Source organism: Rhinoderma darwinii, chromosome 2 (genome assembly GCF_050947455.1).
Source record: "Rhinoderma darwinii isolate aRhiDar2 chromosome 2, aRhiDar2.hap1, whole genome shotgun sequence".
Taxonomy (NCBI): Eukaryota; Metazoa; Chordata; class Amphibia; order Anura; family Rhinodermatidae; genus Rhinoderma; species Rhinoderma darwinii.
In genome coordinates this window covers 149,064,313-149,088,804 of record NC_134688.1, presented here as the reverse complement: position 1 = coordinate 149,088,804, position 24,492 = coordinate 149,064,313, and the positions used below count along the sequence as shown (strand labels likewise).

The 24,492-nt window shown below is 40.9% G+C and overlaps 1 protein-coding gene across 15 annotated transcripts in view; it reads left to right on the top strand.

The window, feature by feature from the left end:
• MYCBP2 (MYC binding protein 2) overlaps window positions 1-24,492 on the top strand; it is a 291,950-nt gene that overhangs the window by 132,587 nt on the left and 134,871 nt on the right. For all 15 annotated transcript variants that reach the window (XM_075852355.1, XM_075852367.1, XM_075852366.1 and 12 more), the window contains 14 exons: window positions 673-769; window positions 885-1,077; window positions 10,079-10,353; window positions 10,751-10,972; window positions 11,847-12,038; window positions 14,223-14,429; window positions 15,344-15,475; window positions 15,569-15,747; window positions 15,858-16,000; window positions 16,223-16,323; window positions 16,517-16,732; window positions 18,049-18,271; window positions 21,788-21,906; window positions 24,349-24,436. In XM_075852355.1, coding sequence (XP_075708470.1) covers window positions 673-769; window positions 885-1,077; window positions 10,079-10,353; window positions 10,751-10,972; window positions 11,847-12,038; window positions 14,223-14,429; window positions 15,344-15,475; window positions 15,569-15,747; window positions 15,858-16,000; window positions 16,223-16,323; window positions 16,517-16,732; window positions 18,049-18,271; window positions 21,788-21,906; window positions 24,349-24,436 — 2,387 coding nt within the window. The remainder of the gene's footprint in view (window positions 1-672; window positions 770-884; window positions 1,078-10,078; window positions 10,354-10,750; window positions 10,973-11,846; window positions 12,039-14,222; window positions 14,430-15,343; window positions 15,476-15,568; window positions 15,748-15,857; window positions 16,001-16,222; window positions 16,324-16,516; window positions 16,733-18,048; window positions 18,272-21,787; window positions 21,907-24,348; window positions 24,437-24,492) is intronic.

The following is a 24,492-nucleotide window of genomic DNA, read 5'->3' as shown; positions in this document are numbered from 1 at the left end:
CGAGCAGAAGTCAAGAACAGATGCCATTCTCACCATCACACACAGGAAAAAAAGCATCTATTTACTTGTGGAAAAACATAGTTGTAGCCCTAACCAGAGCATCACATACATGAAAATCTTAGTATTAAAGAGAACCTTTCTCCTCTCCTGACTTGTCTGTTTTACTAAATAACTGCATTCCTCATGAAATAACACAGTTCTGGAATATATTTTCTTATAATTCCACGTTGAGCTGTTTTTCCTCTAAATCCTCCTAGAAATTTATGAATCCCTGGTCAACTGGGTTTTTCTAGTTGGTAGGGCCTCCCTGCATAGGCTGACACTGTCCACTCAGTGCTGACCGTGAAACACTGTAGGGACACCCCTTTCACAAAAGGAAAGCTAACACCCAGCTGTCAATTTATTCATAAATTTGTAGGCGGAATAACCGAGGAATGACAAAAGGCAGAGTTCTAAGAAAATATATTCCAGAATTGTTATTTCTTGGGCAATACGAGTATTTACTAAAACGGACATGTCCGCTTTCAAAATGTTAGTGATCTCTGTTCCAATACGTAGGTGAGTGCACCACTAATCAGTCGGGCCTAGTGTTTTTTTCGTCACTGAGGAGTATAGACAGCAATATTTAGGTTTTTTTGCTCCAACACATCTTTTGTGCCATTCATTTTCCAGGTTGCCCACAAGTGACGGAAGTGCAGCTAAGGGAAAACAGCAAGTCAGTGAACCCGTGCATATCCTGAAGAGATCATTTGCTCGATCCGTTTCAGTGGTATGTTTTTTTGTTTTTTTAAATCCCCCCCCCTCCCCTCCCATTGTATGTTCCTATCATTTTATTTTATATGGGCTTTTTTTGTTGAACCTGGTCTGTTATTGCTTTATCCCAGGAGTGTTTTGAATCCCTGCTGAGTATTTTGCACTGGAGTTGGACCACTTTGGTTCTAGGTGTAGAAGAGCTGAGAGGATTAAAAGGCTTCCAGTACACAGCAACTCTGCTGGATTTGGAGAGATTGCGATTTGTTGGGACTTGCTGTCTGCGGCTTTTGAGAGTCTACACGTGTGAGATATACCCTATATCAGGTATCAATACTTTATTAACATGGATAGCATTTTAATGATCATTAACCGTTGTTTTTATTGCTGCTTGTTGGCCACCCATACATTTTCTGTTTTTCTTAATGGGATTTTTGTGAAACTCCATAACCGTTAAACTATTAGGGTATATTCAGAGTTTTTTGCAAGCAGAAAATTCTGCCTCAAAGTTTAGTTTGGAATTTTGAGGCAGATTTTGATCTGCCTGCATGCCGTTTGCTGCGTTTTTTGCCCGCGGCCATTTAGCGCTGATGGGCAAAAACGCACCGAAATACACTCTCTCTGCCTCCCATTGATGTCAATGGGAGATCAGAGACGTAACCGCCCAAAGATAGGGCATGTCTCTTCTTTTTCCTGCAAGACCGTTTTTCCGCTCATGGGAAAAAATTCCTCTGCCTTTCATTGACATGGGAGGCATTTTCGGCCGTTTTTTGGCACGTTTTCCGAGACTGTTTCCGCGTAAAAAAAGGTGTCAATACAATTTGTGTGCACTGACCATTAAACTTCGGAGCACATTCGTTTACAAATATTGAAAATTAAGTTTACACTTTGAATAGTCTAAATTGACAGTATCCACAGCTTAGCTAATAACCACTGCAAAATAGTCTTATATTTGCAACGTTCAGAATTTTATTGAAATAATAAAATGATGTTCACAAGCTGAGCTAATCTTTTAAAACCTACTTTAGTTCAGTCTTTGCTGTGAATTCAGAATATATGCATGTCGTTTTCGGTAAAATGATGGACACCCTGACGAAAAGCCGGTGGCACCGGCGTTCCAGTTATTTCCTTATTCTGCTCCTCTGACTGAGCAGAACAATGGAATGACCAGCGCAGGTGTGAACATAACCGTGCACATGAATAGTTACGTTTTGGCATAATCGACCTTGTTTCACATATTTACGTTGTTTGTTTATACAGTAAAAAGATAAGTACAGTACATACATACTTACATACATGTACCTGGACACAGCTTCTCTTTAACCCTCTCACTCCTTGGACAATTTTCAGACTTTTGATATAGACCGATAGCAACTGAATTATAAAATCTAAAGTAGAATACCACCTTAACCATACATTTTATGATATGGGTGTTTGTGGGTTGGGGGTGTGATAGCTTAAAGAAAAATTAAAGTTTCATACCCTGTGGGTCACTAAAAGGCCATACAGAGAGGCAAATTACAACAGATCTCTTTTGTAGCTCACATGCAGAACATTAAATCTATTCTAATTTACTAGCTCTTAATTCACTGTAAATATTAGTTTACTTATAGTTTTCCCTTGTTCAAAACTAAAAATCACTATTTCATATCACAAGGGATCTATTTTATATTGCCATCTAACTGTGGTATATTAATTTGTCATCTTGGCATAAACAGATTGTGACAATAATATTCCTTTATTTCTAGTTCCTGTACACTTTACATTGACACCATAAAATGTAGTAGGATAGATCAAAGAGTTTTAATTTCTGCCTGTCTGCATAAAAAAATCTCTTGACATTATTTTTATTTTTTTATATATTTATATAAATTTTATTCACCTTTTTTATATATATGTGTGTGTGTGTATATATATATATATATATGTGTGTGTGTGTGTTTTATATTGCTCCCATCTATCAATAATGGATGTGCTGACTGTTCCGCTCTATATCCAAGTTCCTAACACCTATATCCAAGAGATGATTGGAGATAGAGGGAGTTTTGGCTGATTGCATCAGTGTTTCACTTCTCCTTCTACCAGCCCTACGCGTTTCTTTACTAGATTGTCTCTGCTGTAAATCATCAGGGGCTTGCAGAGTCAGTGTTATAACTTCTAGAAGTGTGCAATGTTTTAGACCAATGTCGTTTGTAGCGTGGCTATCCATGCCAGCCGCCATCGGCAAACCACTCCATCTTTTAAAGGTGGAGTCCCCACCCCCTTCTGATGACACTATCCGCTTCAGCCAATGAGAGACTCCGCATATGAGGCATATCCCGCCCCGTTGGAATAGGGGGCTCATCAACCTCGGCGAATAGGAGGCCGGCCCGTCCTCCCTCAGGATGTAAACACGGGAACTGATTGCACCAGGGATAGTGCACTGTTCCTGTGTCATCCGCAAGTTAATCATACCATACGTCATCCTCAACCCCCCACGTAGGAGAGGATGGATTGGTGCCGGGACATATCCATCTTTATATATGAAGAGCGACTCCATGCTGGAGTGACCGTCTTGGTGTTCTATTAGGAGGGGATGGATATAATTTAATTTTGTCAGTGTGAGCAGGTCTGTTTAAAAAAAGATAACCAATGCCTCAGTGGTTTAAGAAGTAGTCTGTGGAGGTTATATAGACCCATCTGTCCTCTCTTTAGACCAAATAGCCCGTGAAATGGACATAAGATGGGGAACCTAACTTAAATGTCAATAATAAAATGAGCCGCATATCCAATGTGGGATTTCGGGGACAATCGTCACCAATGCCTCAGTGGTTAAAGGAGTAGTCTATTGGGGTTATGTAGACCCATCCATCCTCACTCAAGACCCTTCTGGCCACAAAAGTTAGACACAAAGATGGGGAACCTAGCGTGGATGTTAGTAATAAAATAATCCTCACGTATACAGTTATGTGGGAATTTCAGAGACCCTTAGATGAAACTCGTAAATGACATGTAGTCATTAATTTCATCCGGGTATAATGTTTTAAGTCAGTAGATCCATCTGCATTCCTTTTGGAGCAGCAGTCTATCCAAGTTGCCCACACGACTAGACGATCTAATTACTTGGAATGTAATTTCCGCCTCTTTGTTATGTTTTTCTCTCATATGTCTCGCTAGACAGGTATCCTCCTCTCTTCTAATATTACCTATATGCTCAAGAATCCTTCTCCGAAATTCCCTTATAGTTTTGCCCACATGGTTCAGTGGGCAAGTACATGTGGCCATATATATATATATATATATATATATATATATATATATATATATAGTTTTGCCCACAAACTGCGAGCTCTATATGCTTTATGCGGATCCTTCTGGAGCAGGAAAATAAAACTCTAGAAAAATCATCTGTGTCTTTAAAGGAACAGATAGAAAAAAATCAAAGTTTTTAGGAATGATGGTGCATTCGAACATTTGCAGCAAACAATAGAGAAATTACAAACATCGATTAAAGAAAAGAAGCGTGCCCAATTTACTAGGGACTTAAAGGCGTTTAGAGAACATAGAGCCTACAATCTTGAGGGCCCGACCCAAGGTACAGATTCCAATTCGGAGATATCCTCTTCAGGTATAGATCAATCAGACTCTGAGGGTACATCGAAGCAGCAAATTGGATCTAGCTATAGTAATCCACGATTTGGATCTACATATAGGGGCCCTATGCAAGGAAGAGGTAGACTCCCAAGCACAGGGTACTCTGGTAACGGGGATTTTTTAGGGACCAATTATCCGACAACCAGCTATACTTTACGGACCAGGTCCAAGCAACAATGAGCAAACTATGTACAAATGGGACAATATCATCCATGATAAAGGTTGCTGATTCAAAAACCAAAACATCGCATACAAACAACGTAGATGATATGCAAATTATAAATATCTCTAGTAATTTTTTATCGGTAGAAGATATTACATTATTAACTAAAGGACTATCTTATGTCCCTACTACATGTTTTGAAACATTTGATTGGATTAAGGATCTTAACCTATTTGCACGAAAGCTAAAATGGGTTACATTTTTAGAAAAATCATGATCTTAAACAATGTAGGGAATTGGGAATAGAGGAGTCTAATTATCCTGACTTTCTAAACCTGATGGACCGACTTAAAGAGAATGAACGTGTGTTGGGGGAAGGCCCCTTCACCAAATTAAAGATGAGGTGCACAAAATCTGCACCCCTGTCAGAAACGCATAATATTGATCTGTTTGTAGATCTGGTTTCGAAGGATATTGAACAACTGGGGTCAAATATGGAACACCACAAATATGGTCAAAATATAACAAAGGAAATTACCGCATTATTATAATTGGAACAAGATAAGTCAATCGTTATAAAACCGGCGGACAAGGGGGGGGGGGCTAGTGGTAATGGACATATCAACATACAAGACTGTCAACGTATACTGCATGATAGGGAGACCTATTGCAAGCTTGATGATAACCCACTAAATAAGGATGTAGTTGAGCTTAAAAGCATCCTACTCAAAGCTTTGAAAGAGAAACTCATTAGCACTCAGGGATATGAGTTTATGTGCCCCAGATATCCAAAGATCCCCACATTCTACAGTTTACCTAAAATTTATAAGGGGATGAATCCCCTAAAGGGACGGCCGATAGTATCGGGCATTGTCAGCCTATCACAGAATATCAGTATCTTCACAGATAATTTTCTACGAGAATTTGTAGAGGGGCTCCCGTCTTATGTCAGGGACACCACAGATATCCTGAAGAGAATAGAGGGGATAGAGATTCCATCGGGAGCACTACTAGCAAGCCTTGATGTGGAGGCCCTGTACAGATCCATACCCCATGACCAAGGGTGTGGAGCTGTACTGAGCTTCCTAGAAACGAGAGGGATTCAATTTGGGGCACACAATGAGCTAACTTTAACTCTGTTGGAGTTTATTCTTACAAGAAATGTCTTTTTGTTCGGAGGGCAACGCTTCCACCAGCTAAAGGGAACTGCAATGGGCAGCCCATGTGCGCCCAGCTATGCCAATATATACCTAGGCTGGTGGGAAGATCAAGTTGTTTTTTTCAGACAGTTATGCATCTTATACCTCACCCATAATTTTGTGGGCAAGGTACATAGATAATAATTTGATTATCTGGGACTACTCTGTAGAGCAGTTTAATCAATTTGTCAGGGCTCTTAACATCAATGGACTTGGGTTATTGTTTACCTCAGAGATCCATCAGACGTCTATTAATTTTTTGGACATAACTATCACCAAGACAGAAGTGGGGAACCTAATAACATCCTTATTTCGTAAACCAACGGCCACAAACAATCTTTAGGCATGGGATAGTCCTCATCTGACGAGCTAGGAGAGGAGAATCCCTAAGGGACAGTATCTTAGACTTAGGAGAAATTGCTCGGATCTGGGAGACTTTATGGGCAAGTCCAAACAACTACGTCAAAGGTTTGGGAAAAGGGGCTATCCTGACAAAGTACTAAGGGATGCATATCACAATGCACTCTCAGAAAGCAGAACCAACCTACTAGTGCCAAATAAGATCAAGGATACAAAAATGCCAACCTCCATCAGAATAGTGGGAACCTATGATAATAGACCTAGGGAGATCAGAAATATCTTCCAGAAGTTCTGGGGAATCCTTACGGCAGATACGGATCTCAGCAAAGCTGTTGCCCCATACCCATTAATCACCTTTAGGAGGGGCAGGAATCTGAAGGACCGGTTGGTCCATAGCCATTTCAATGAGTGTGTGCCACTGTTTGGTTGGCTCCCCGATTTATACCACCGGGGACACATAAATGTGGTTCCTGTAAAGCATGCAAACATATAATCAATAGCAAAACCTTTCAGAGTGCAAGGACAGGGCAAATCTTCAAAAACAGAGAATTTGCAATTCAAGTGGTGTTTTTATATATATATATATATATATAACAAAAATTTGAACAGCACATTCCAACTAAATGATATAAAATGTGTATGCAGGAACACCTGTGACTGCAAATATACAGCAGAAAAAGAATGGCGACAGCACACTGCGGCACTAATGCCACCTAAACCACTAAATATAAATAAATATGCACTAAAGCTAAATCTACTTATAATAGGGAGGTTCTTAGTGCACATTTTGATCAAAAAGTGTTTGCCCACCTGCCACGACAAGGCGACCTCTGTAAGGTGGGGAACTACTCTGCACATACACCCAGAACTGGGACTAAGCCTACATATATACCTGGGGATGGTAGGATCCAGCATTGAACTAATTAAAATCACCCAGGGCAGAATGGGAGGAGTGCAAGAACAAAAATCGAGGCAGTCACTAACCCCACATATATGAATCACATAAACAACAAACACTTTTTGATCAAAATGTGCACTAAGAACCTCCCTACTACAAGTAGATTTAGCTTTAGTGCATATTTATTTATATTTAGTGGTTTAGGTGGCATTAGTGTCGCAGTGTGCTGTCGCCATTCTTTTTCCGCTATATATATATATATATATATATATATATATATATATATATATATATATATATATAGCCACATGTACTTGCCCACTGAACCATGTGGGCAAAACTATAAGGGAATTTCGGAGAAGGATTCTTGAGCATATAGGTAATATTAGAAGAGAGGAGGATACCTGTCTAGCGAGACATATGCGAGAAAAACATAACAACAAAGAGGCGGAAATTGCATTCCAAGCTATTGAGGTAATTAGATCGTCTAGTCGCGTGGGCAACTTGGATAGACTGCTGCTCCAAAAGGAATGCAGATGGATCTACCGACTTAAAACATTATACCCGGATGAAATTAATGACCGTCATTTACGAGTTTCATCTAAGGGTCTCCGAAATTATTTTATTACAAACATCTACGCTAGGTTCCCCATCTTTGTGTCTAACTTTTGTGGCCAGAAGGGTCTTGAGTGACGATGCATGGGTCTACATAACCCCCATAGACTACTCCTTTAACCACTGAGGCATTTGTTATCTTTGAAACAGACCTGCTCACACTGACCAAATTAAATTATATCCATCCCCTCCTATTACAACACCAAAGCGGTAACTCCAGCATTGAGAGTCACTCTTTATATATAAAGATGATATAAAGATGGATATGTCCCGGCACCAATCCTTCTTCTCCTACGTGGGGGTTGAGGATGACATATGGTGTGATTAACTTGCGGATGACACAGGAACAGTGCCCTATCCCTGGTGCAATCAGTTCCTGTGTTTTACATCCCTCACGTCATCGAGGGAGGACGGGCCGCTGGCCGGCCTCCTATTCGCCGAGGTTGACGAGCCCCCTCTTCCAGCAGGGTGGGATATGCCTCATATGCGGCGTCTCTCATTGGCTGAAGCGGATGGTGTCATCGGAAGAGGGTGGGGACTCCACCTTTGAAAGATGGAGTAGTTTTCCGCTTATAGCGGCTGGCATTGATATCCACGCTACAAACGACATTGGTCTAATACATTGCACACTTCTAGAATGATAGAAGTTCTAACACTGACTCTGCAAGCCCCTGATGATTTACGGCAGAGACATAATCTAGTAAAGAAACGCGTAGGGCTGGTAGATAGAGGGAGTTTCGGCTGATTGGAGATAGAGAAGTGAAACACTGATGCAGTCACCTCTTGGATATAGGTGTTAGGAACTTGGATATAGAACGGAACAGTCCACACATCCATTATTGATAGATGAGAGAAATATAAATTATATATATATAAAAATATCAAAAAGGTGAATAAAATTCATATAAAAATATATTTACAAAAAATGACATATAGTAATCTAAACAAAGTAAAACAAATTCTGAAAGAAGCATTGAAAACAGCTGAAAACGACAAGCATTAAAGTATATAACGCATGTATTGCAGCCCCTATGTCAAGAGTTTTTTTTTTTTATGCAGACAGGCAGAAATTTAAAACTCTTTGATCTATCCTACTACATTTTATGGTGTCAATGTAAAGTGCACAGGCACTAGAAATAACGGCATATTATTGTCACAATCCGTTTATGCCAAGATGACAAATTAATAAACCACAGTTAGATGGTAATATAAAATAGATCCCTTGTGATATGAAATACAGTGAATTTACTAGCTCTTGTCTGTTTCTGCTTCTCAACCAATTCATTCCTATGAATCCCTGTATATTAGAAAACATGCACACCTCTCTGGCACTGTATGTTATAACTTCTGAGCACCGTACCCCTTTCTTGTTACTTTTAGGCCCCATGCACACGACCGTAAAAACTCCCGTAATTACGGGCCCATAGACTTCTATTGGCCACGGGTACCTCCCCGTATGCTTACGAGAAGGTGCCCGTGCCGTTGAAAAAGATAGAGCATGTCCTATTTCAGGCCGTGATTACGGCACGGGTAGCCCATAGAAGTCTATGGGGCTCCCGTAATTACGGGAGCGTTGCTAGGCGACGTCAGTAAATAGTCACTGTCCAGGGTGCTGAAAGAGTTAAACGATCGGCACCCTGGACAGTGACTACCGATCACAATATAGATAAAGCTATAAAAAAAAAAAAGACGTTCATACTTACCCAGAACTCCCTGCTTCTTCCTCTAGTCCGGCCTCCCGGGATGACGTTACAGCCCATGTGACCGCTTCAGCCATTCACAGGCCAATCACTGGCTGCAGCGGTCACATGGACTGGCGCGTCATCCAGGGAGGTCGGACTGGATGTCAAGAGAGGGACGCGTTACCAAGACAACGGTCGGGTAAGTATGAATTTCTTTTACTTTTATTACGGAAAGGGCTGTCCCTTCTCTCTATCCTGCACTGAGAGAGAAGGGCTGCCGATTACTGCAGTGTAATTTTGCAGCCAAAAACGTGCCCGTAAAGACTGGTGCAATACCGGTCGACTACGTGTGACCAAGGACCCGTATTTACGCCAGTATTTGAGTGGACAAAAATGCGGTCGTGTGCGTGAGGCCTTGGGGAATGTTTCGAGCACGTATGACAGTAGGCACGTCATTGCTAGACTGAATTTGATTGGCCGTTTTGCCATGTGCATTCACAGGGACGTGTTTGCAGCCTTTGATGTGAGAGCACCATGTTCTGGACTAAAAAGAAGAGTGGCATGTCATCAGAAAAATGGATGCCCCCATTTTGACTAGATCTTTATAATTAAATTTGAAGGGGAATAGGTATCTCAATGTAGGAAGTGAGACACCTCTGTAGGATAGAAATAAAAGGGTGGTTTGATTGTATATGAGTTTGAATGTACCTTTTTCTCCAGGTTTTTTTTCTTTATTTTTAAATCGTCTTTTTTTTTTGTTTTTGTTTTTGTTTTGAAGCTACTACTAAACCAGTCATAGAGGAAACAACCAAACTGGCCGAGTGCATTGGAAAGACAAGGACTTTACTAAGGAAAATCCTTTCTGAAGGTGTGGATAACTGTGTGATGAAACTGGACAATGATCCCCAAGGTTATCTGAGTCAACCATTAAGTCTTCTAGAAGCTGTTCTTCAGGAGTGTCACAACACCTTCACAGCTTGCTTCCATTCATTCTACCCCACGCCTGCACTCCAATGGGCATGTCTCTGTGATTTACTGAACTGCTTGGATCAGGTAAAAATATTCGTTTTCAGGTAATGGCCCACTAGGCCTACGTTCAGTATTATCCATGTGAACTTTAGGGAATTAATCTAATGTATTTGAAAGTAAATAGAACTGTGTGATCATAGAATACTTGCTTGCTTTAAAGACCTAACCAGAAATGTAAAAAAACCTTTTAGTGGGAGTCATCACATTCTCAGATCATATCTTTCTGGAGGTGTATATGTATTTGTACAATTTTAACATAGACTAAAAAAAGTCCTTTTTATACATTTTTAATAGTAGGTTTCCTTTGAAAAAATAAAATAAAGTGATTTTTAGCTTCATGATGAAACGTTATAGTTTTTTGGTTTCCTGTGAGCATGAGCTTATAGTTTCCATTGCTAATTGATGATGTTCTCTTTTGAAGGACATACAGGAAGCAAATTTCAAGACTTCAAGCAGTCGCCTGCTAGCTGCGGTTATGTCCGCTCTCTGCCACACTTCTGTGAAGCTTACCTCCATTTTTCCCATTGCATATGATGGTGAAGTTCTTCTACGTTCCATGATTAAACAAGTCAGCACAGAAAATGATACTGCACTGGCACATCGCTTCCCTCTGCTGGTGTCCTGCATGGAAAAGCTAAGTCAGGTCTGGGAACATTGTTATTGTTATGTAGAAGTCCGTAATTCCTTTCTATTAACTACATACATGGACATAATTGTAGATATGTATTATGGCTGGGCGATTATGACAAATCAAAATCCCGAGTTATTGAACGTGTAACCTAGACTACGATTAATGAAGGAATATTTAGGCCTCACCCCTTTTTGCATGCTACGCAATTGAATTAATAATCATCTCCTGAGCCTGCTGTAAATTACTGCATATAATATACCCCCTTACACTCCCCCCCCCCCCCCCCCCCCACACACACACACACACACACACCATAAGGCCCCAATAGTGCCTAATAAAATACATACTCTCCTAACCCTTTTCCAACAACTAGTGGAGGAGGATGATCCCTCTGCTCCTCCGGTCTTTGTGGTTTGGTGCATATTTTCAGGTTTCGCTGCACTTCTGCCATATACCAGCATTTCAGGCATCTTATTGGTCCACGGTGTCTTCAATGCCCGCCCAATTTACTTCTTGTTTAGCCTCAATGCCCATGGCGAGCAGACAGTGCCCACCCTAATGGTATATTCAGGGATGATGGGGGTTATATCCAGGGATGATGGGTGACTGGTATGTAACCCCCCGTCGTCCCTGTATGTAACACAACGCCCGAACAAACCGAAATGCCCACGATGACGTTGATGATCTGTGCTGAATTTTGGATTGTGTTTTTGGGTTTTTTCCTCCCCTTTTTATTGCCCACCCCTAATATGTATTCTTACAATACAAACCAAACAAGCTGTACAATCCCATTTTTTGCAATCTACTTTATAATGTATAAATTACCTCGAAAAGCAAGTATCTATACCAATTTATAGTAAGTTCTAATATGTTCTGTGTAATGTAGAGTGAAGAAAATGTCTCTGGAATGACCAGCTTCAGAGAAGTTTTGGAGAAGATGCTCGTTATCGTTGTTCTACCAGTAAGGAACAGTTTACGCAGGGAGCATGAACTCTTCTCTTCACACCTGGTATCCAACACTTGTGGTCTTTTGGCGAGCATTGTCAGTGAATTAACCGCATCTGCCCTTGGATCTGAGGTATTTATACTTCAGTACTGTACACGTTGAATTTAAAATGAACATGTTTAAGAACATCTCTAAGGGTATGTTTACACGGCCTATTTTAGCCCGAAAAACGGCTGAGGAATCAGAACACCTCCAAACATCTGCCCATTGATCTGTTCCGACGGAGCCTTTTTCATGGCGTTTTTTTACGTGAAAAAGAACGGCCGCGAAAAAAGTTCAGGACACTTCTTGGGACGTTTTTGGAGCTGTTTTTCATTGACTCTATCGAAAAAAGCTCCAAAAATGGCCGTAAAAAACGCCTCAAATCGCGAGTGGCTTAAAAAACGTCTGAAAATCAGGAGCTGTTTTCCCTTAAAAACAGCTCCGTATTTTGAGAAGTTTTTGAGTTTGCGTGTGAACATACCCTAACACTTTAAAGCGGTTCTGTCAGGTTTTCAGTGCTACCTTATCTGGGCAGCATCAAATAGAGGGTGAGATGCTGAGCTTGGGGATCTATAGTTTTCTATGATATGATTTCAGTATTTCATATAAATAGCTATTTCATTGTTAGGGTAGTATAGATCGAGCCTGTGACCCCATTCGTCCTCTGCCCACACATTGTGATTGACCGCTTTTCCTGTATGCGTTTATATACATGTAGAGCTGTCAATCACCCTGTGTAGGTAGGGGAAGTAGGACTTGTCAGCAGATGTCCCAATAATAGGTCTTAGACGTTATTATGCTGGTGTACGTACTTTGAAAATCCGTATCAGAATGGCTGTATAATCCTTTTTGAAAGTTTTCCCGCCTGATCTTAAAATGCACATTTTATTCCAGCTAGAGACCGAGCTCAAGAGTCATGTGTATTCATGAGCTATGCTAAATTTGTGCCCACCTAAGGGCTCGTCCACACGTAACGAAACGCAGCAGAATACAGTAGCAGCATACTAGATGAGATTTAAGAAATTTCATTCACATGCTACATAAGATTTCCAAGCCGAAATTGACCTGCGGTGCGTGTTTTTCGGACTGCAGTATGTCAATTCCTGCTACGGAAAGTGTGCAGAATTGCTGCGTTTTTCAGAGGAGAGGTCTCCCTCTCCTAACATTGGGAATAACGCAGCAATTTCCACATCATCTTTTGCCGTAAAAACCATAGGAAATGGTGCGTTTTTGCCGCAGCGGAAAGCCTTTGACTTTCAACGGAATTGCTGCAAAAATTTTCTGCAGCAATTCCCTTGTGTGGGGGCAAGCCCTAAAGATGACAATCTTCTATTATTGTCTGTCCTTCCTTGCTGCTGAAATCTCACACGTGCTCCGTACAAGCTGCAGTCTCCCTGGCTCTGCAGTAAAAGAAAGCAGCAGATGGAGAGAGAAGCTGTAATTCCACACTGAAACTACTGCTGGAAGACGGGCTCTCTCACTACAGAGTTTATCTAATGAATACACAAGCTTTCTCAGTATGTGGTTGGACTAATAAAATGCTCATCAATAGGGATTAAAAACACAATATTGTGTAAGATATCCAATGACCGCATGTTTAAGTCTACTAATTGGACCAAAAAAAATTAATTCAAAATAAGTTTGTTTTCAACAATATACAAATAAGTAGTAAAAATAATTTTTCCTGTTACCAAAATAATGTGAACAATAAAAATAAGCATAACTGATATTGCCATGACCGTAATGATCCGACCTATAAAAAAATATGTTACTTATCCCATACACCTCTTCCACCCCCCGCCCCCCCCATGGAATAAAAAGTGATCAGAAAAATCATATGCCTGGGCCTCAGAATTTGGTGACACAAAAAAAAAAGCGTGCTTTAACAAAATGTTCCATCCACTGCGCTATCTGCTGCTTGGGGAAGGACCCAGACTTGCACAGCTGTGGCTTTAGAGGGCCGGCTAAAGATAGCCGAGGAAAATGAAGTGTTACCAACTCGCTGCTTGTCACGTGGTCCAGCGCTTCTCCTGCTATAGCTCCGGCGCTGCTTGTCCTGCTGGAGTCTATATGGGTACAGGTTAGTGGAGAAATATTACAAAGGTAATTTTGAGACCGGTTTAATTTAGCATTTTTAACTGGCTCTAAGAGGTTTTGAAATTAAATGGATTTGTGGGATAACCCAATTAAGTGTAGAACAATAAGCAAAAAGAAGCAGATACAAATTGGTAGAAATTTGGTGCATCTAATCCTATAACTTTCTATTTTGTTTAGGTTGATGGATTAAACTCTCTACATTCTGTTAAGTCTACTCCTAATCGCTTCACCAAGACGAGCCAGGGTAGAAGCTGGAACACTGGGAATGGCTCACCAGATGCCATCTGCTTTTCAGTGGATAAACTTGGTCTCGTCGTCGTTGGCTTCAGTGTGTATGGTGGAGGGGGAATCCATGAGTATGAGCTGGAGGTTTTAGTGGATGATGTGAGTATTTTTCATAAACCCCAAAGGTTAATGCAAGTTTTTTTTTCTTATTGATCCTGGATCTCCTAGTATGCAGATGAAGAACCTGCTTCGAGAAAGAATAATTATATTTCTCAGGTTACTGGTACAAATTTTTTTTAGTCAGATCATTGCTGAGGAAGAGTGACTCATTGATTTACTTAGCTTCTAAGAGAAATAATATATTTACCTGGCATTTTGTGTTTCCCAAACCTATGTACCTGTCCTGTGTCTGGCCAGCTAATAGATATTAGTGCACTTCTTTCCTTAGTAATATATTAGCACTGAAGTAACTATAAGGCTCAGTTAGTTTACAGTTTTCATTACAGTCACTTTATAGTAGTTTTGGGTCCCACCATACTATGAATTTTTTTTTTTTTAATACTGACCTAAACTCTTTGCCCTGCGGCACCTCTTCCTTGCTACTGCTTCGAAATGAGGTGAGGAGGCAGTTGCTGAGTTCTCCAGCGTTTGACATGCCAATCACTTAGACTTCTACTTCTCCCATATTGGCACTGAGAATATCGGTGGTCAGACTGATTAAATGTCTGCATAGTCTAAGTCATGGCAATTAGTGGTTTTTAACCATCGCATTCCTACAGAAAAGGAGTATCGGGGTTAAATGTAGGTATTCATTATATCCAAAGTGACCGTTCAACTGTCCAGTCACTTTAAGGTTTTGGATTTCACTATTTTGTTTACAGCATTAAAGACCAAAAACAAGTGTATACGCTAAAGCCTGACTTAAAGAATATGGTATTCTTTGCATTGCAGTTAAATGGAAGACTAAGATCATGCAGTGCTCTGTACTTTCTGCATTGATGAAGTTCTGTATAAGCACATAACAGATCCTGTTCTCTTACTAATAACTTTGCATTTTCTTTTGTCCCTTTTAGAGTGACCACTCTGGCGATGCAGGGCACTCTCATAGGTGGACATCGCTAGAACTAGTGAAGGGCACTTATACAACTGATGATTCACCCAGTGATATTGCTGAAATTAGGCTGGATAAAGCCGTACCCTTAAAGGTACTAAAACAGGCAACTATACACTGTAAAAATCTAGCTTCATTTTTGTCATCAAAGTCGTTAAAGAATTATTTTAATGCTTCCCTTCTAAAGGAGAACATGAAATATGCAGTTCGCTTGAGAAATTATGGAAGCCGCACAGCAAATGGGGATGGAGGAATGACCACCGTTCAGTGTCCAGATGGCGTGACATTCACTTTTAGCTCCTGCAGTTTGAGCAGCAATGGTACAAACCAAACCAGAGGGCAAATCCCACAAGTATTATACTACAGGTCTGTTATTCCTTTATATCTATGATATGCTTGTCCTCCATGTTTTCTAAAATTAGGGAACAAGTACATTATTACTCAATACTTGCTTCTGTTTGCTGTTACTTTTATAGGAGTGAGTATGACGGAGACCTTCAGTCTCAACTGTTGAGTAAAGCCAATGAAGAAGACAAAAACTGCAGCCGGGCCCTTTCTGTGGTAAATGCTGTGACGAGAGCTTCTAAGGACCTTCTGCACAGAGCACTTGCTGTTGATGGTGAGATTTTCCGAATTAGTTTACTGGTCCTAACGGAGCGTTAACACATTATAATTATTGGGTTGCAAAACCTGTCTAGTGGTCATCCTGATTTTACAGATCTTGGGGCCTTGATGCAATTTCACAGTCTTGATGTGTTCACTGCAACATAGTTTATCGTGATATAAAATAGTCATGTGATGCTCATGTACTATGGATCACCCATTCCTATTTATTTTTCAGCTGACGACATTCCAGAGCTGCTAAGTTCTTCCAGTCTCTTTTCTATGCTGCTTCCCTTACTGATCGCTTATATTGGACCAGTAGCAGCTGCAATTCCAAAAGTAAGAACAAATTTTTTATTTTTTTTTTGGGCAATCATTAGGAATGTACATTATTGTAAGCAGGGTTGTAAAATATGAAACCTGTGTAAAATGATTTCTTGCCAGGTGTTTTGCTGTTGTGGAGTTGCTTCAGTCTACATGTTTTGTATTGATAACCTTAAATAATCCACATTTATTTTAACTTTTATTATAGGCAGCTGTGGAGGTTTTCGGTCTTGTGCAACAATTACTGCCATCAGTTGCAGTTTTGAACCAGAAATATGCACCTCCTCTGTTCAACCCAAATCAATCCACTGACAGCACAACTGGTAATCAGCCTGAACAACTCTCTGCATGTACTACCTCTAATCACTACGCTGTGGTGGAAAGCGAACATCCATACAAGCCGGCCAGTGTAATGCAATATAAGGTATGCTTTTCTATCAGGCTTTTCTCCTCATTCAGACGTAAAATTCACCCGCTGACCACCATTTAAGGAACCTAGAATCAAATCCTAAAAGTAAACCGTTGAAAAACTTGCCCATATGTTAAATTCTGTCTGTCTAGGTGGTGCTTAAGTGTGCCTGGTTTAAGGCCCTTTTACACAGGCAATGATCAGGCGAACGAGTGCTCGTTCCCAATAATTGACCTGTGTAAACGAGTGTTTGCTCATTTGACAAACTCTGTTAACAGGGCAGGGGTCAAATGAGCACACACTCGTTTTTTTTGCGTATCAAAGCTTTTATGCAATCCAAAAATCATCGTTTGTCGGCAGTACATCTTTGTAAACGGGATATGCTGCTGACAAGATGCAAATGTATAGAGACTAATGATCGTATGAACAATACATTCCGATCAATGCTTTGTTTTAAGTGGAGCAAACAAGTGCTGATCAACATGCTGTTTTGTCCATCGGCGCTCGTTTACCGGGCAGATAATCTGCTAGTGTAAAACGGCCCTTAATGCGCCTGCTCTCCTGTGGCAAACAGCTCAGTAGGGGAAAGAATCTACTTTAGCCAGCTGCCTAAAGTTGCCCCAACATTACACAAAATTTGTTGGAACACTCCGATTTCGGTGGGATCAGCTGACAATCTAATGTGTATGGGGAGGCCTCAAGGTGGCAAATGTCATGTTTTCGACATGCCTGATCCTTTGCCACTGGAGATAAACTGCTGCCAGAGGGGTGTGCCAGCAGCTTATTCCCCTCCCCATTGTAATAAACATGCACGCTTGGTTGATTATAAACACGTTTATAACGGGTTCAGGGGGGTTTTCTGTAAATCACGCTTAATCTTTGTACATTGAAAAGTTCTGCGTTTTTAGTTTCTCACCATTTTCATGATGCCTGTAGTCCATGGAAGCCCAAAAGATTGAGTACTGCTGAGAGATGGATATAATTGTATTCAGTTTAGGCAAAAGCCTGGACTCCAGGCTGATGCATTTTACCTTCACTGATGCACTTCTAGCAAGCTATCAGGACGTGAGAGATTTGTCATGCTGCTGCTCTATTTAATTCAAGGGTAATTTTCTAGATTTGGATACAATTATATAGACCCCTCCGACGTGAGACGTATTAGATCTACATGTGTTTTTAGTTTCTTGATCTAAAGCAGAAGGTTTTTATTCACTGACAGGAAACCGAGTGAAACCTATCCTGCAGTCCTGTACAAAGTTACAATAAATTGTAGAGTTTTTGACTGATTTCCCACACTGATGTATATGTAATTGTTAATTTCTATTTTTCAGGTGTCTTTCCCAGAGTGTGTTAGATGGATATCAGTGGAGTTTGACCCACAGTGTGGCACAGCCCAGTCTGAAGATGTTTTGCGTCTCATGATCCCTGGACGGAATGCACTGATCTCAGGTTTTGGACCAAAGTATCCTGTTCATGAAAGCCTTAATTCCTGGGTTGACCTTAAGAAATTTTCTGGCTCCTCTGGGTGGCCTACTGCTGTCTTAATATTGCCAGGTAAATGTATACGTTTTTATTCACGTTAAATGACTTGCATATGTTTTCATTTAAAGGTTTGCTTTTTTTGTGTGGATTTGTTTTTTCAAATGTAAAGTTTTTACATTACTATTGTAGATTATTAACGAATTGTTTGGGTTTTTTTTTTTTGTTCACAAACTGGTTCAACCACAACCTGCAAATGCATCCTTAAAGTATCTGGTCACAAGTGTTACACGGCAGCAGCTGGGCAGGGGAACAGTTGAAACACCCAACACAGGCTGTATTAACACTGTCTGTGTCCCGCAATGACGTAAGCGTGAAAACAAGAGGACCACTGGTATATGCTTCTGCCTTTAAGAGGTAGATACTAAGCCAAGTGTTAGCTCCGCCTATACAGCCTTATTTTCCTTTTTTCTTTTAGTTTGGAAAGCAGGGTTTTTCATACGCCAGTCTTAATAAATTACATGCAGCTTACTCCAGCGCTTTTTATGTTAAAGGAGTTTTCCCACTGAGGACATTTATGACATATCCACAGAATATGTCATAAATGTCAGATAATGTGGGTCCCACCTCTGGGACCCGCACCTATCTCTAGAACTGAGCTCCCTAAACCCTGTTCTAGACTTTTGTGCTCACGCTGCCACCTGGCCACTTACTGAATACATGGTCAGGAGTTACGGAAACAGCGTAGCTCACTGAGCTACACTGTTTCCGTGGCTCCCATCTCTGGGACCCGCACCTGTCTCTAGACTGGGGCCCCTAAACCCCGTTCTACCTCTGTGTTTCGGCTGATTTCCGGTTTTTGTAAGCCCCATACAACTTAATGGTAGTTATGGAAATGGCGTAGCTTGCATGCTACGTTGCTTCCCCAACTACCATTCACTACTATCATAGCTTCGGAAACAGCATAGCTCAGCGAGTTAAGCTGTTTCTGTAGCTCCTGACCATGTAAGCAGGAAGTGGCCAGGAGGCAGCGTGAGCCCAAAAAGCTAGAACCGAGTTTAGGGAGCTCCATTCTTACATTTATGACATATCCTGTGGGTATGTCAAAAATGTCCCTCGTGAGGAAACCCCTATGAGAGGCAAATGCCTCATAATAAATGAGGCACATGAATGCTCATTCGTGCGCCAAAAAGTAAAATCTTTGCCAGCTAATAGAGGCGACTGCCGCTTTAATTTGCGCCAGTTTCTGCCATAAATTAAAGTAAATTTGACGGGCCACTTCTCCAGCTAATCCCTGCCCACCCCTTTTATTAATGATGTGGAGGTCGCGTAAAAATGCAAAATTTGCTCATTTTTGGGAACAAAGTTTTTTTGCGTAAATTGACGCCTTTCTAGGCCAGAAAACTGGAGTAGAGTTGCATAAATTCCCTCCAGTGTCTATTTCATCACACTGTTACCCCCTCCTCGCTGATGACAAACTGGACCAGAGCATCTTAGCGCCCCTGTTTCCCACCCGCCATTGGGTTACCTAAAGATTCTGTGCCTAGTGATTTGCTCCTACTGCTGTGTGCATATCTGGCTAGCTAAGTGTCTGTTGGAGGGGCGAAGGCGGAGTTAACACTTTTGGTTTAGTGTCCACCTCCTAAATCCTTCTTTTTTTTTTTTTTCTTTTTTTTTTTTTTTTTGCTACATATTAAAAAAAAACAAAAAAAACGGCATGTCCAAATACAGCCAAGAAAAGCTTTACCCGACTTTGTTCTCAATCAATTCCTAATAATTGCAGATGAATTGTAGAGCCATAATTCAAGGACTGATGGCTAATCCTTTTAGTATGCTCTACTTGTACTTCCATTCTTTCTGATGACCTGACTGCCTAATAAATGATCAATCATCTCCAATTTAAAACTAGCTTGATGGACGCTGTGGAGAAGATTTCTCACCAAAATTCAGCAGAACTCTAACAAATTGTGGCAAATAATGAAGTACATTGCATTCAATAAATTAACTAAGTGTTTTAGAAACACTTTTGCGCAGTGAAGATCTGTTAAAGGTGACAAATTTATAAGAGATTGCAGGAGAAGAGAGTGTCGCCCTCAGGCGACAAGCCTAATTTCCCAACTACCCAACAGAATAAATTAAAAGTAAATCTTTATTAGCTACTTATAGCAAGACGACCACACACACAAATTTAAAATTCTCACTACCAGAAGACCGGATGACAATATTTTGCCTGTGGTGCAGGCATAAGGTAGCTACCGATAAGGTACGCATTGACAAGTGTAGTAAGTTAGATTGCTTGACAATAGTCAGCTAAATAGATAGCAAAGTGAAACCGGTCAGTGGTAGGAATTAAAAGGAATTTGAAAGCCCCCCCGACATGTTTCGCTACAGAGTAGCGTCCTCAGGGGTACACGGGGCTAATGGCGACGCGGCGAAATTTATAAGAGAGGTACCTTTTTTTGGTGCATAATAATGACGTACATATATACGGCAGCCACAAGGTGGTGGTGTAAGGAAGGGGGGTCATGCAAACTTATCTTACCACTTGCACCATTTTGAGAAAAGTTGTGCAATTTGGCCCATTTTTAAATTAGTTTGAATTCAACCCTACAATAATATTTATAAACCTTCCTGTGTCTGCTCCTTAGGGTATGTTCACATGGAGTTTTTTGCAGGAAGAAAATTCTGCCTCAAAATTCCATCTGGAATTTTGAGGCAGATTTTGATTTGCCTGCACGCCGTTTGCCGCCCTTTTCTCCCACGGCCATTGAGCGTCGCGGGCAAAAAATGCAGCGAAATAAGCTTTCTCTGCCTCCCACTGATGTCAATGGGAGGTCAGAGACGTAAGATAAAGCATATCGCTTCTTTGTCCCGCAAGACGGTTTTTACGCACGCGGGAAAAAAACTCTTATGCCTCCCATTCAAATCAATGGGAGGCATTTTAGGTTGTTTTTTGGCGCGTTTTCCGATGCTTTTTCTGCGTCAAAAAAAGTATAAAAAAAATCTGTGTGAACTGGCCTTTAGAAGAGATCTATTTATTTAATTCCATTTTGAGATCGGCTGCTTTTCAATGCAGATATATGTGAGTACATGAATAATGCAACAGAGTTAAATAGTGCCTTTCGTCCCCAAATTTGTCCTTTTAATGTTTCCTCTTCAATTTCTCCAAGTTTCATTCATCAGATTAATGCTAATGTACATCTTCTGCGGAGTTCACGCCAGCATTTGGCTTTTTGTTGTTCTCTGTCAGAGGAGCGAAATGGAGGTGCCTGTTCCATTGCACAACGGACCCCACCAGCGGCCAATGGAACCCATTAACTATTATGGGTTCCGTCGGGTTTCTGTCTGGGTGTCTGGTTTTACCGGAAACTATAGCGCAGCATGCTGCGCTATTTCTGGTGTTCTCGGCTGGATCTGTGACGTCTGCACCTAACTGAGCCACCAATGCAGATAAGAATGAGGCCCTAAATTCTCTGTTTTTCTATTGCAGAACTCTAAATCTACAGTTTCCTTTCTCACAGCTATGGATGTTGCGCTACATTTTGAGACAACCTACTAACCGTGTTTTTACATATATATATATATTTTCAGGAAATGAGGCTTTGTTCTCTCTTGAAACTGCATCAGACTACGTTAAAGATGAAAAGTCCTGTTTTTATGGCTTCAAGTGTTTTGCTATTGGATATGAATTTAGTCCAGGAACAGATGAGGTCAGTTTTTCTTTGGTCTTCTTCCAGCTTACTGTTGCCATTGACTAACATCAGTGGTTTCTACACATTACTTAAAGGGGTTTTCCCTTCTTAGGCATTTATGGCGCATGCACAGCATGTGCCATAAATGTCTGATAGATTCTGGTCTCCGCTTTGGGACCCGCTTGGATATTGAGTACAGGGGTCACCCATTCCACGTTAAAACATGTGCGGCTATTGCGGCTGCCACTGACTGCAGATTCAAGGTGGGGACGCCTATTGAACATAATGGTGAGTCGTGTGCATGCGCAGCCCTCTCTACTAGTCCCCACCTGGAATCTGCGCTTGCTGCATTAGGCGAAACCGTCGTCTAGCGACCCCCACTCTCGGTATAGGTGCAGATCCCAAAGCAGAGACTCGTCTTTATCAGTCATTTATGGCATATCCAATGGGTAGGCCATAAATGTCTTCGGCTTCGTTCACATATCAGTTAGGACTCTATTCTGACGTTCCGTCGGAGCCTTCCATCAGAATGGAGCCCCGACTGAAACAAAGGTTTCCGTTTCCATCACCATTGATTTCAATGGTGACTGATCCAGTACCACTGGTTTCCATTTGTCTCAGTTGTGCAAGGGTTCCGTTGACGGAATCAATACTATAGTAGACTACGGTATTGACGGAACACTTGCACACCGGAGACCAAGGGAAACCATTTCCACCAGATCTGTCACTGTTGAAATCAATGGTGATGGAAACGGAAACCTATGGTTTCCGTTTGTGTCAGTCAGGGCTCCATTCCGATGGAACGGAGTACGGACGCAGATGTGAACATAGCCTCAGATGGGAATACCTCTTTTAATATTGCTACAAAGTTATCAAAAGGAAATACAAATGTTAAGTACAATATCAGAAACAAATGTTAGAATAGCATGATGTTACATAGTTACATAGTTAGTACGGCTGAAAAAAGACACATGTCCATCAATTTCAACCAAGGGAAGGGAAAAGGGAAGGAAAAATTTCTACACATAGGAGCTAATATTTTTTTGTTCTAGGAAATTATCAAACCCTTTTTTAAAGCCATCTACTGTCCCTGCTGCGACCAGCTCCTGCGGTAGACTATTCCATAGATTCACAGTTCTCACTGTAAAGAAGGCTTGTCGCCCCTGAAGCTTGAACCTTTTTTTTCTCCAGGCGGAGGGAGTGCCCCCTTGTTTTTTGAGGGGGTTTTACAAGGAACAGGATTTCACCATATTTTTTGTATGTGCCATTAATATATTTATATAAGTTAATCATGTCCCCCCTTAGTCGTCTTTTTTCAAGGCTAAATAGGTTTAATTCTTTCAATCTTTCCTCATAACTTAAATTCTCCATGCCCCTAATTAGCTTCGTTGCTCTTCTTTGTATTTTTTCCAACTCCAGGGCATCCTTTCTATGAACTGGAGCCCAGAACTGAACTGCATATTCTAGATGAGGCCTCACTAATGCTTTGTAAAGTGGTAATATTACATCCCTGTCCCGCGAGTCCATGCCTCTTTTAATACACGACAATATCCTGCTGGCCTTTGAAGCAGCTGATTGACACTGCATACTGTTATTGAGTTTATGATTTACAAGTACACCCAGATCCTTCTCAACAAGTGAATCCGCCAGTGTAGCTCCTCTTAGGACATATGATGCATGCAGGTTGTTGGTACCCAGATGCATAACTTTACATTTATCTACATTAAACTTCATCTGCCAAGTGGACGCCCAAACACTTAGTTTGTTTATATCCGCTTTGCAATTCATGAACATCTTCCATAGACTGAACTATATTACATAGCTTGGTGTCATCTGCAAAAATAGAAATAGTGCTATTAATCCCATCCTCTATATCATTAATAAATAAGTTGAATAATAGTGGTACCAGCACTGAACCCTGGGGTACACCACTTATTACCGGGGACCATTCAGAGAAGGAATCATTGACCACAACTCTCTGGATACAGTCCTGTTTCATCAAGTGTGTACAATTTGGGATACACAAATTTTATAAAGCAAATTGAATTGCATCATCCCCTGTTGGGAATACTTGGATGGCAATATATTGCAACAGTTCTATTGCATCACTGGATAATTCTAATAGCAATTCATCTCCGTTCTATGGCTCTGGTTTTTGTGTGTAGAAGTTTGGATTCATACATACCTTTTGCTTTTTATTTATGGCAACAGCTGGTCCTTGGCTCTGTGCTGTATGTGAGTTTACAGTAATGATGAACGTTTTTTAAAAGGGTATTCCAATCTTCAAATGTTACTGCACATTGCTAGGCACAGGGGAAATCTGAATAGCTTGTCCCACCCTGTTTTATTAGATATACCCTGATATAACAATGCCAAGTGATAAAATGTTTTTCACTGTAATTTTGAATTTGTCACCTTATTTCTGTTGTGTTTGAGATCATGATTATTTTGACTTTTTAGGGGATTATTCAGCTAGAGAAGGAGTTGGCCAACCTGGGAGGCATCTGTGCTGCTGCTTTAATGAAAAAAGATCTGGCTCTCCCCATTGGTAAGATACCACTCGTCTGACAGTCTGTTAATGGTTGTGTCATGACCGTGGCACTT